The sequence below is a fragment of the Panulirus ornatus genome, chromosome 55, assembly GCF_036320965.1.
Source record: "Panulirus ornatus isolate Po-2019 chromosome 55, ASM3632096v1, whole genome shotgun sequence".
In the NCBI taxonomy this organism is placed as follows: domain Eukaryota; kingdom Metazoa; phylum Arthropoda; class Malacostraca; order Decapoda; family Palinuridae; genus Panulirus; species Panulirus ornatus.
In genome coordinates, this window is record NC_092278.1 from 16,578,963 (window position 1) to 16,591,741 (window position 12,779).

Genomic DNA, 12,779 nt, shown 5'->3' on the forward strand with positions numbered 1-12,779 from the left:
GAAAAAAAAAAATATACATCCTGCACACTTCACCAACCCTCCCTCAATAAAGGTCTAGTAAACAGTGATTCAGTCAGCTGATGGTCACCACCCAGTAAGTGATTATTTTTATTTTAACTTTCATATGAATTTGCTATTTGCTGAGTGAGCAAGGAGTTGCTAAGAACAGATGAATGATCCTTAAAGGAAAAATATCCTCACTTGTGTCCTTCCTGTTTTGTCTTCTGGAGAGTATTATAGGAGGGGAGGATTTCCAGCCTCCTGCTCCTGCTCCTGCTCCTCTTAGTTGCTTTATACATCATGCAGAAGTTGTGTGGGCAGCAGTCTTTCTCCCCAGTCCCCAAGGATAACTAAAGGATCTACTTATCTCTTTTCTTGTTCATTTCTGCACTTTTTTATGTTGTGATGTGCCATGTAAATGTATAATGTGTTTAATGGGGCATAAATGATGGTAATGTTTGATATTGTTGACAAAGGTTTACAAGCTGGTAAAACCTGGCTGCTGATAGTTTCTTTGAATCTGGTGCATTATTTTTTTTTCTTTTGTTCCCTTTACATCATGAATATTATATTATGATAGGATGATACACTGTTTTTCATGAGTAACATGGAATTGGCAGTATGGTGCTGCTTAACTATTATTTTTTTTGCGTTCCTGCAGGCAGCACCCATAGGTACTTTATTTCCATTTTCCTTTTCTCCCACCCACCTTGCTGCTAGATCCTGCTTTTATGAAATAGTGATATCAGATATGGAAATTTATGGTTTTCCTTGATCAAAGATTAATGGAAAAGGACCAACTAACACTTTCCAATTTTGACACTTTGTGGGAGTGCAGCAGATTCATTATGATATGGCAAAAGGGTTAAATTAGTTCTGTGTTTTGGTTGCCTAGTTAAGATCTGAATGGGTTTGGGTTTTGAAAAATCTGTTTATTAAGTTTGTGATGAGCATTACAAAAATGTCAGTCATCTTTTAGTTTGTAAAATTCATGACTGTAATTTCATGTAAGAACATCACGTCCATCCTTAATTCCTTACAAAGGATAAGCACTACAGCACCATGTGGAACTTAGTTGATGTTTGTTTCAAATATTGTTTGGTGTCATACTGGCTCTTTAATTGTTGCTGAAGATCCAGTGGCTAAATTGTACTATACCTTCTTATGTCAGATGACAAAGTGAATAAATGAAGTATTGTAAGAGCAAAAATTTGCCATATAACTTCTGATTGTTAAGACATTAGTAGTAGTAGTTCTTCCTTGATTTCAAGATGCACCCTGATGGAAACTTCTACCCTTAAGACTGATGAAACCCAGTGTGATTCAGATTATATCTCCTCATTGTCGGGTGCATATTCCATGATTGACCACAAATACATTTTGTTTTTACCTCAGAATCCATATATGATCTCATGTATCTTGAAAATGACGGGGAATATAAACCACCTTCTGGAGAGGAACTGAAAAGAATTCTAAAATCCGTAGAAAATAAAAAAATTTAAGGAATGGATTAATTGACTCTACAGTTGTTAAGTGTGGGTGTGAAATCCTGGTTCTTAGGGAAACAAGAGTGATATTGGTGTGGGTAGGTAAGTCACTTCCTCAGGATGGGCATTTTGCCATAAAAGTTGTATCACAAAACAAAGATTGGAAATGGAGTTTTTAGATATAAAACTCTGTTTTCTGTGCCAGAGAGGAATAGTCATAGAAGTCCTCTGTATGATGTAAAGTATCTTTACTTCCAGGGAATAGGTGCTCATTACAGTGAACCCCTTATTCCCTCCAGTAACCCTCTTGCCCACAACTGAGCCAGCTGGTGTCATTAAAGCAAATGAGAGGGAATGGCAAATAGCCCTACTGAAAGAATGCAAATAACTGCACTGAAAGTATTGAAAGAGGGAGAAGTAAGGATAGAGAGTGCGTACATCAGCATCTAGCAGAAAAAACAGATTTCTTGTTACAGAACACGTATTTTCTTTCTGCTTGTTAATTCATAGATACTGCTTGAGCAAAATCCATAATTCTTGGAACCAAGCAATGTTCAGATTTTGATTTTTCGGGTATTAGAAACATAGGCTGCTGATTGTGGTATGAATATAATTTAACATGAACATTGGTTTTTTTTATACCTAATGCAGGTTCTAATTGTTATTTGTATGGAATTTTTTTCTTTTATACTTGTTCATTGTTTCCACTCCCAAAAAGCACTGTGTAGATTAAGGTTACTGATGCACACTTATGTAATTTTTCAAGATATCCACGATCTCCATCATGGTAAGTGCAGTATGCTTCCTCTTTGCAACACTTCACCCAACACTATGCCTTTTATGGGTAGAATTTATGAAAATATTGCACAAATTACTGAGAAAAGCATGGAGCTAAATTGCTGCATATTCAGACAGCAAGAATGGTAGTGTGCAATGGCAGTGTACAGTATACAGTGGCCATCTCTGGTAACTTATGCTGCAAGTTGGTGTAATCTTGATTGCATTGAATCATAAATTTTATGAACACAGATTTTTATATTTTACATTTAGGGTGAAGGGTAAAGGTTGAACTTTCAGCTTGTGTTATAAGAGAAAAGTCTCATAATAAGCTTCAAGACCATGATCATAAAATCCTTTTGCCATGCAAGGAATATCCCCTAGTAATGTACTTAAGTATTGCTAAACACTTGTCAGCATCAGACTCCAAAGGTTCCCTTCTTTGATGTCATAAAGGGACTTACTGGAGGCTAATTGCTAAGTTGCCACCAGTAGTGTTGAGGATGATGTGACTTCTGCACAGAGAATCATCAAGGGCACTCCACATGACCTGAGTGATGACTGTATCATAAGCCTGTCACCCAAACAATGGCAGGGGACCTTCATTGGTAGGGGTTCTGACAGATAAGCAGTATGTATTACGTCTGAGAAATGAGGCAACAACCAGCAACAAACTTATTACATTAATGGTCCTATACATCAGTAGGTTCAAAGCCTTTTGACAGTTAATGGGACTGGTTACTAGGTTAGTTCTCAGATCTAATGGAGGATCTGATCACAGAGCTTGTTAGTCTCTACCTGGTAGCAGAAGTGGTTGCTACACCAATGCTAGGTTCGTTGAGGGGACTTAATATGTCCCCTTTTAAACTCATTACTTTATGAACCTGTCCTTGGATTGGTTGGTGCATCCAGGCATCTCAGTGGGACCAGCTGCCAGACTGAAGCTTAAGGGAGATGGAGCTTAAGGAGATGTTTTTCCAAATGTTAAGTATAGTTTCCCTTTTGGACTTAGTGCTTTTCAGATCCATTGGTAGGTATGATAACAGATTCTGTGGATGGATCTAGTCGTAAAGCTTTTATGTGGTCCAGTTAGAGGTTTGATAATAGATGAAAGCATAACTCGGGAAAAGGGGTGTAGAGATAGTGCAGTAGTGAGGTACGGAGGCTAGTGACAAGCTTTTGTGAAGATATTACTGTGTTGTTTGCTGAGAGTAAAGAGGAGTTGCAGAAGGTTGTAAGTGTGTTTTATGATGTCTTAAAGCATAGTCAATTGATGGTAATTGTGAGTAAAAGTAGAATAATGGAGTTTAAAAGGAAACAGTGTGAGAGTATAGATTTTGCAAAGACCTATAAAGTGAGGGAAGAAAGTTTACTAAGCTGATTATAGATATGGGGGGGAGAAAGACTGGAAGAGGTGACTGAATTTAAGTATTTCAGAGCTGTTGTGGGTAGATTTGGTGATACAGAAGGAGAGATGAGAAAGAAGCAGTACAGGGTAGAAGAGTCATTGATATAATGATGAAGGGTGGAGGTGTAAGCATGGAAGTGAAGAAAGGATTTAGGGACAGGATAGGCCTCCAAGCCCTGAACTATGCAGCTGGAACTTAAGCATGTGATGAGTCATAGAGGTCAAGAATCCTGGCTGTGGTAATGATTTATTTCAGAAGAGCACGTGGTATGGCCAGCTGGAATGAAGTAATGAGGGGTGTTTGAGAGATTTGGTGTGGCAGGGAATACAAAAGGAATCAGTTATGGAGTGGTAGAGTAGGTGAAATGTACTACTTTGAGGTGGTTTGGGCATGTGGAAAGAATGCAAGACAAGGTTACAAGGAGAGTGTATGATAGTAAGGTTAAAGGGATTTGTGTGAGAGGAAGACTACCTGCAACATGGGGAAATAGAGTGGAAGAGTTCTGGAGGGAAAGAAATGGAGAGAGAATTCATGGAATGGCATATGCAAGGGAGGCATGTAAAGACAGAGATAAGTGGAGGCTCTTTTGCCATAGCCACCCCTTTTTGGGAGTTTTCAGAGGGAATGGGCATCAGAGATATAGACAGTTAAAGGGTATGTTGTCAGGACCTATGACAGGAATTGTAGGTGGATCAGACAGAGTCTGTTAGTGAGTCCAGTAAAATGGAGTGTTGGTTGATTCAGTGACAGGTACTGTTAGCAGGTTTACACCCAGGGGTCACTGGCAGATCTGTTAATGGATTTTTGGTAGGTAGGGCATAGGTGCCACTGGTGGGTTTGCCACTGGGCCAGTTTTGAGTTCATTGGTGTGACGATCCAGCCCTGCAAGATCCAGTCCTTTTTCATAGGAGAGCATGATACAGCCAGTGGGACAGACCAACAGGACATGCAGGGGCAGTGGACTACCTCCATGGTGAAACAGTCCCAGGGGGAGGCCCCCCCCTGTCCTTCCGTCTCTGCCTTGATATTTACCGAGAAAGCAGACCATAAAGCAAGTGCTGTGCACCATGCTTTCTAGATGAACAGACATAAACTTAACAGTCATTAAGAAAGAAGCTGTATTCAACAAAAACAGAACTTTCCTGATGACAGTTGGGAAATACATTTTTGAGTAAGGTTAGTGATGACCAAAGCATTTGTTAAACAGCAACCAAACAAAACCTTAGACAAACATATCCAGATATGGAAAAATTATCTCCAAGGAGAAAAGGGCAAAGGCAACTCCAAAACGAAAGGCGAGAGAGTTCCTTAAAGGAGAAATTGTATGGAAAAAATAGTAAGGAAACCAGGTTTGCCACAACGTAAGTGTAACGCAAACTCCACAAAATCATATGAATTTAAGATTATTGGAATGCATATACATGAAGAGGTAGGAGCAAAGCACAAGGATCAGATATTTTGCCAGGCCAACACATGAAAATGTGATAAATGAGTCGAAGCCATTTGGTCCTTCATGTGTGTGTGTGGGTAGGTGGGGGGGGGGGGGATGGAAGTGCATATGCCATGATGCATAGGAATCTACATCTTCATGGATGAAGGTGACTCCCCCACAAGGGGGATGATTGTAGGGTTGGAGGCATCCTCAGCTCAGTGGTCTGTCTTGCAGTGTATGTGAATCATCTCACAAGAAAAGAAGGGGCATTTTGGATAAAAATTAAGGTATATAATTTATTTGTGTGTTCAGTTGTATGAATATCTTACTGATAGTTAAATTATCCCACAAGATATATATGCTGATGTATGGGATCATGTGAAAGATGTTATGTGATATTAAGAAGAAAATGTCTCATATAAAAGATTGAAAAGCACACATGAAACATCTTCACTTATCACTCTGCCATGTTGCTTCATTCATAAACTTATTAAGTGTGTTAGTAATATGCAGAGATTGTATGGCTGCTTAGTTTTTGGCTTTTTTGTCTATACAGATTTATTCTAATGTAGTTAAAGTTTCATTTTTTGAGGATAATAGCAGTGTAACTCAAGTTAAAAGGATCCAATTTAATTTTCTTTCATAAAGTAGTGCTTTGTTGAGTTTTAAGATCTTTGCTAATATAGTGCTCTTTCATGTATAAATGCTGTAAGTATAGGTTTTTTATACATGCTGTTTGATATTCTGTACTGGCTTTGAAGTTAAAAACAAATGTATGCACATTCAGAAGTATTTTGTTTTTAATTGATAGTTTTCAGGACTTTTTTTAAACTACACCATTCCATGTATATCTTCACATGTTAACACATGCACTACTTTTTGGCACTGAGTAGTGCTTAACTTGTTTCACAGTTAACGGAACAGTTCCGTAGTCAAGTAACAGAACGCCTTGAGGTAGTGAAGCAGAGTAGTGGTGAGGAGGGGTCACTGCTCAACCAGATGGACAAGGTACCACGCTCCCAGCTGATGCTTAGAAATGTTGTTAGTGTCATAATGTGCTGTTTTTGTTGCATGATCTCATGTATACTTGCACTCATAATTTTGCCTTAGCTGTATCCATTTCGTATTCATTGTACATGCACTAAGTTGTTGCTTGCCCGTGTAGTAGTTATTATTTGATGTTCTGTTTGCATTTATCTCCATAGCATTGTTATTAATGAGGAAATAAAGATTTATATAAAACTTATGCCCATTGAGTTTTAGCATAGGTGTGTTTCTTTTGCACATTGAAGAAACAAAATGTAGTTTATGTTTGCAGATTCCTTAAACAATATCAGTTTTGAAGAAAGTGGTTTGAACATTGAAGTAATGGAATCCATACTTTTATCATTATTGCCATTTGTTATTAGGATAACTTTTTGTTTCATGATTTGATGAGAAATTTTTGGGTGATTAATGTATGCATGGGAGCTCAACAGTTTTGCAAACTCTTTTGCTGAGATCACCCCATTGAGGGAGTTCCCAAAAAGAGCAGGCATCAGAGATATAGGTAGATAGATAATTGTTGCAACAGGTTATACTTAAAGTGAACATCCACAAATTTTATATCTTTATGAAGAACAAAATTTTTCATCTTTTATGAAGAACAAAATAGACCCAGAATCATGTTTCCTAATATGTTAATTCAAGGCATTTGATATTAGGAGTTAGGAATTTTACAAGAAAAGAAAATACAGTTGGTGTCATTGATCCTTGTGCATGACAGTGATATCTGATTTTACATTGTGTGTAATAGTATTGAATGTAGTTACTTCAATTAACATTATACCATTCATATACATAATAGTATTTATGTTTTATAGTTGCACTTGCAGTGCTGTTTTCAAGTAACTGACATTCTCTGGTAGTTAATGAAGATGAATTGTAATTGATTGGTTTAACTTGCGAGAGTTTCTCTATAATTTCACTAAACTAATGTTTGTGAATGGTAAATTTTAATGACAGTGCTACCTACATTATTCACCTTGAATGATGATACAGTTTTGGAGAAGATAGTTGTTTTTGTTTTTATTTTATGGCTTAGTTATGTTTTGAATGGAAATATTTCCCTGTGGAGAAAGAGAGCATGGGTTCAGCTCTTGGACTGAATTTACATCCACCGCTCTTCTTGGTGGTTTTTGGATGGGGTTTTACTATTATGATGTTGCAGCTTTTTCCTTTGTACATATATATGTAAAGATGAAGCAGTGTAAGCCTGCAACTTTACTCATGCATAGAATTGTATTGTGATCTGTAGTACTTAAAAGTATCAGAAATGCAAAAGATAAATGTACAGTACCAACACACCAAATGGAATTAAATCTACACAAACTAAGGAATTCTGAAGGTTATGTAGTTACAGAATTTATGATTATATGATAATTATTTAAGATATATTGAATGATTAGAATGGATTTACTGTGGTTAAGGTTCTGCTTATGTAATAGGATTTTATAAGTCATGAAACACAACCTTACTTAAACCTTAAGTTAAGTGAGATAATCATGTTTTGCTGAGTATATTATTTATTTTTTTTTTTTTTTTTTTTATACTTTGTCGCTGTCTCCCGCGTTTGCGAGGTAGCGCAAGGAAACAGACGAAAGAAATGGCCCAACCCCCCCCATACACATGTACATACACACGTCCACACACACAAATATACATACCTACACAGCTTTCCATGGTTTACCCCGGACGCTTCACATGCCTTGATTCAATCCACTGACAGCACGACAACCCCTGTATACCACATCGCTCCAATTCACTCTATTCCTTGCCCTCCTTTCACCCTCCTGCATGTTCAGGCCCCGATCACACAAAATCTTTTTCACTCCATCTTTCCACCTCCAATTTGGTCTCCCTCTTCTCCTCGTTCCCTCCACCTCCGACACATATATCCTCTTGGTCAATCTTTCCTCACTCATTCTCTCCATGTGCCCAAACCATTTTAAAACACCCTCTTCTGCTCTCTCAACCACGCTCTTTTTATTTCCACACATCTCTCTTACCCTTACGTTACTTACTCGATCAAACCACCTCACACCACACATTATCCTCAAACATCTCATTTCCAGCACATCCATCCTCCTGCGCACAACTCTATCCATAGCCCACGCCTCGCAACCATACAACATTGTTGGAACTACTAATCCTTCAAACATACCCATTTTTGCTTTCCGGGATAATGTTCTCGACTTCCACACATTTTTCAAGGCTCCCAAAATTTTCGCCCCCTCCCCCACCCTATGATCCACTTCCGCTTCCATGGTTCCATCCGCTGACAGATCCACTCCCAGATATCTAAAACACTTCACTTCCTCCAGTTTTTCACCATTCAAACTCACCTCCCAATTGACTTGACCCTCAACCCTACTGTACCTAATAACCTTGCTCTTATTCACATTTACTCTTAACTTTCTTCTTCCACACACTTTACCAAACTCCGTCACCAGCTTCTGCAGTTTCTCACATGAATCCGCCACCAGCGCTGTATCATCAGCGAACAACAACTGACTCACTTCCCAAGCTCTCTCATCCCCAACAGACTTCATACTTGCCCCTCTTTCCAAGACTCTTGCATTTACCTCCCTAACAACCCCATCCATAAACAAATTAAACAACCATGGAGACATCACACACCCCTGCCGCAAACCTACATTCACTGAGAACCAATCACTTTCCTCTCTTCCTACACGCACACATGCCTTACATCCTCGATAAAAACTTTTCACTGCTTCTAACAACTTGCCTCCCACACCATATATTCTTAATACCTTCCACAGAGCATCTCTATCAACTCTATCATATGCCTTCTCCAGATCCATAAATGCTACATACAAATCCATTTGAGTATATTATAAAATGAAAAAAAAAATAACGAACTAATTTTTTCTTAAGTAAAAGATGATTGAATGTATACCAAAAGGAAGCCATATCCTAGTTGTTTGCAATAACAGATACTTTAATGTTTTACCATTTTTCTGTTAACTAATTCCTGTAGAGGAAATGTTCATTTACCAGTTGAAGCTATACCCGTTGTAACATTCGAAGCTATACTCATTGTAAGATTATACCTTTAACCCTTTGCCTGAAATATATGCATTTATATGTTCCCTGACCCCAGCTGACTGCATCCATGCATCTTTGGTTGCCTGTTTTTAACAGTTGAATACACCCCCAAGGTGTTGCCATCATGTGGGTATGTATTTCTCGTGCCTATCTACTCGGTTACATTGAAAAACTCTAGAATAATGAATGTCAGTCTGACCTTATGGGAAATTACAATTTAAAGAATGAGTGATGGGGTGAAAGATCTTGATAATGACAGTGAATTTGATGGAAAGTTATTTGATAATAGTGATAAAAGTGATGAAGATGAGTGTTTATTTTTTGGTAAGTTATCCATTATAACTGTCATGAATCATCATCCTTTCTTGCTGCCCTCTCTGTCCATTTTCAAGTGTCCTCTGTCAACCACATAAGGAGCATTTCTGGAAGTAAGAGATGTGTTTTGAACTCAAAAACAATATTTTTATTACTACAGGATAGGCCAGTGAGCAAGAGAAATGAAAGAAACATATTAGTTAATGATAAGACTGTATACCAGTAATAACCTGTGAGGAACTTGCATTCTACCCCAAAGCATAGGATCGTCTTCCCAAAACTGTTAGTCACCACCATCAGTCTTGTAGATGGGTGTTTGATTGTGAACCCAAACCTGTAATATAATTAAGCATATGCTTTTGACTCATTTCTTGAAAACCCCAAGCCATACTATAAAAAATAGAAAAGAGTAAAGCATTTGTAAATTGTATAAACTACTTGCCAAGAAGATTTGAATGATATCTCTGTATTTTTCAGCAAATGATGCTTAAATTATGAGAAAAATAAGGAGTATTTTGTATGTAACAGTTTGGAAAGATATGTGCTTCATCACAGTAATGAATAAGCTCATCCCAACCAAATGCAGAGTGATGAAAATAGGGCTCTGTGAAACGAGGACTTTATAATCATTGTTGTGAAAGGAAGGCAAGTGCAAGGATAATCCTGTGAGAGGAAATTAGGGAATAAGATAGAATTTTTTTTAATGAAGTAAATTAGATTAATGAAAGTGTCATAACTGTCTTCAAGTATGTGCATTAACTGATTTTGAAGGAAATATTCATTACATTTTTTAGACACAAATTAGATTATGTAATACCAGTTTGGTAGATATGGGCCTTGTACATAGTGAGAGTGTGTGTAGTCTTAGATATATATTTAATGCCTGAAGAATATTTCAATGACCATGACAATTAATGGGCCAACAGCCCAACTAGCCAGACTACCAGTTTGGATGTAGATTGCTAGAGAGGGTCCATTGGAAGGTAAGAGAAAGTTCACCTGAAATAAAGAAGCATAGCCATATAGAGAGGTCCTACATGGAGATGTCAGCTATTAGGTCTTTTGTTTTAGTCAGTATCTTCAGTCATGGATGGTAATCTTCAATAAGGCCAAGCCTTGTTTGAAACAAAAAAGGGTGAAGGAAATAGAAGAAAATGAGAAGTTATATAAGAGTTCTTTTGGAAGAGGAAAATCCCAGGAAAATGGTGTAGTTTATAGTTGTTAGGCGAGACATGAGACAGTTAAAATTCCATCCAAAGTTTAGCAGTGTAGGGAAAGGAACATGTACCACAGTGGCCTACTCTTTGGTTGCCAACAGTCACACAGTAACTCTGACACATCAACTTGTTGAATTGCACGGCCTGTCAATGAGTGGAGACATGTTGGCTGCCTGCTTCTGGAAAGAGAAACCAGGGTAATAAAATGATGAAGGATTGTAGGAAATATGATTGTAATTTTTTTTATCCTTAATTGTCCTGATTATATTGACATGGAAGAGGTTTCTGAGATGGAGAGAAAATGTTTAAATAGGAAACACAGCATCAGACAGACCAAGAGAAAAGTCTGAAAAGATGTGAGGAAATGTTCCACTAGTATTAGAGTAGCGATAGTGGAATAAACTAAGCAAGAGGTAGTGAATACAGAGAACATTAAAAGAATTCAAGAAACTCTGCAAGAAAAGAATGGTGTTGAGATGGGTGCCCAACAAGCTGTAAAACTCTCTTCTTATCCTTAAAAAGTTAATCTCAAAATGTACACTTATGCAAGTATCTGTAAATTCTAAACCACCTTTGTTATTTAGGACAATAAAAGTAGACAACATTTTCATATAGGTACTGTACAAAGGAAGACCAAAATTTTACATAAATGCACAATTTTTTGCAGGTTTGATGAATTATGTTTCTGTGCACATTTGTGTGATTCTTTTTGCCTTTCAAGCTGCTGTATGGTATCGTTTAATGTAACATGATATTTTAGCACTTATCACTAATCCTGTGATTCATCTCAGGCAACAGTATCTGTCACCACTTTTTTTTATTTGATCACCCTAACTTTGTTGACACATGTTTTTGATGTTCCCTGTTACTCTTACTTGTATTATTTAGTAAGGGAACACCCTCACAACTACCAGCTGATTTACAGCTTAAAGTTGATGGATTGTCAAAGAATATGACAGTGGCATATAGAGATATGCTGTCATATTTAAGGAAATCTTTGTAGCAGCTGGTAGTGGGTAGGTGGGAGGTGTCAGCCCATTGATGTTGTGACCTGTATGTGTCCTGTTGCAGTCCAACCCAGAGGCAAGTGGCTACCCGCAGAAGGAAAGACAGGAAGAAGCAACGTCTTTCTCCAGTTTGGCTGACCAGGTACTGCCCACCTCCAGATCATATTGGTTATTCTGGGCCTCTTACCTGTCGGCAATATGGAGCAATGGCATAGATTGCATGTTGCATGATCATTTGCATGCGTTTGTTGCTCTGTAGTAAGCATTTTTAATTTCATATTAAAGCTACAAGTAAAGGATGGAATATATGATTAAGGTTCTATAGTACAAAGAAACCCAGATAATTATGTGATATAGTGAAAGTAATAGAAGTAAGAATTTTATAGACAAATTGTTGTCCAACTGATAGTGTGAAGTATGATCTGACAGCTGACAGTGCAGGCGAAGCGGGCAGCTGAAGAAGCCACAAAATCTGTTTCAGTTGCCAGCAAGCAAGCTATGGAAGCCAGCAAGCAGGCACAACAGGTGAGTTCATCACTCACATAAGGTATAAATACAGCGAAGGATTGCATGTTTAACTGAAGCTTGAGAGATAGGCTAGAATGGCAAGTGAAGCTTACATAAATATATTGTTGAATAACTCATGAAATTGTTGTTATAAGTCAGACTTGTAATTAGAGTCACGAAAAATATTTAACTGGCAAACCAACTGATTCCTGTGGCATCACAGGAGTTCATGTTAAGTCCCCTCATTTTCATGAGTACCAAAGAAAAAAGTCATGTACCCTTAAACCAGCAATGGCCACCCTTTTTGTCCTAGTGTGTGGATATAACTTCCTAAATGAAATGATGCATTATCTTTCAAACGTAAGAAAAATATGTAAAAAGTTATATTATTGACTTCTTATTGGCCTGGTTATCTGTTCCTTGTACTGCTTTGTTAAGACAACAAGAGGCAGGAAGGCATAAAACTTTCATATGCTAACTAGGATGGCTGTGATCAGTGGATAACATGAATTTTAAGGGCA

The 12,779-nt window shown here is 37.7% G+C and overlaps 1 protein-coding gene across 15 annotated transcripts in view; it reads left to right on the top strand.

The window, feature by feature from the left end:
• The window catches only part of Rab3-GEF (Rab3 GDP-GTP exchange factor), a 356,394-nt gene that overhangs the window by 125,245 nt on the left and 218,370 nt on the right, over window positions 1-12,779 (top strand). For 9 of the 15 annotated variants that reach the window (XM_071692889.1, XM_071692877.1, XM_071692876.1 and 6 more), the window contains 3 exons: window positions 6,018-6,146; window positions 11,816-11,893; window positions 12,181-12,276. The exons of 2 other annotated variants lie outside the window; for them this stretch is intronic. In XM_071692889.1, the coding sequence (XP_071548990.1) occupies window positions 6,018-6,146; window positions 11,816-11,893; window positions 12,181-12,276 (303 nt within the window). The remainder of the gene's footprint in view (window positions 1-6,017; window positions 6,147-11,815; window positions 11,894-12,180; window positions 12,277-12,779) is intronic. 4 more of the 15 variants (XM_071692883.1, XM_071692885.1, XM_071692886.1 and 1 more) reach the window with 4 other exon arrangements.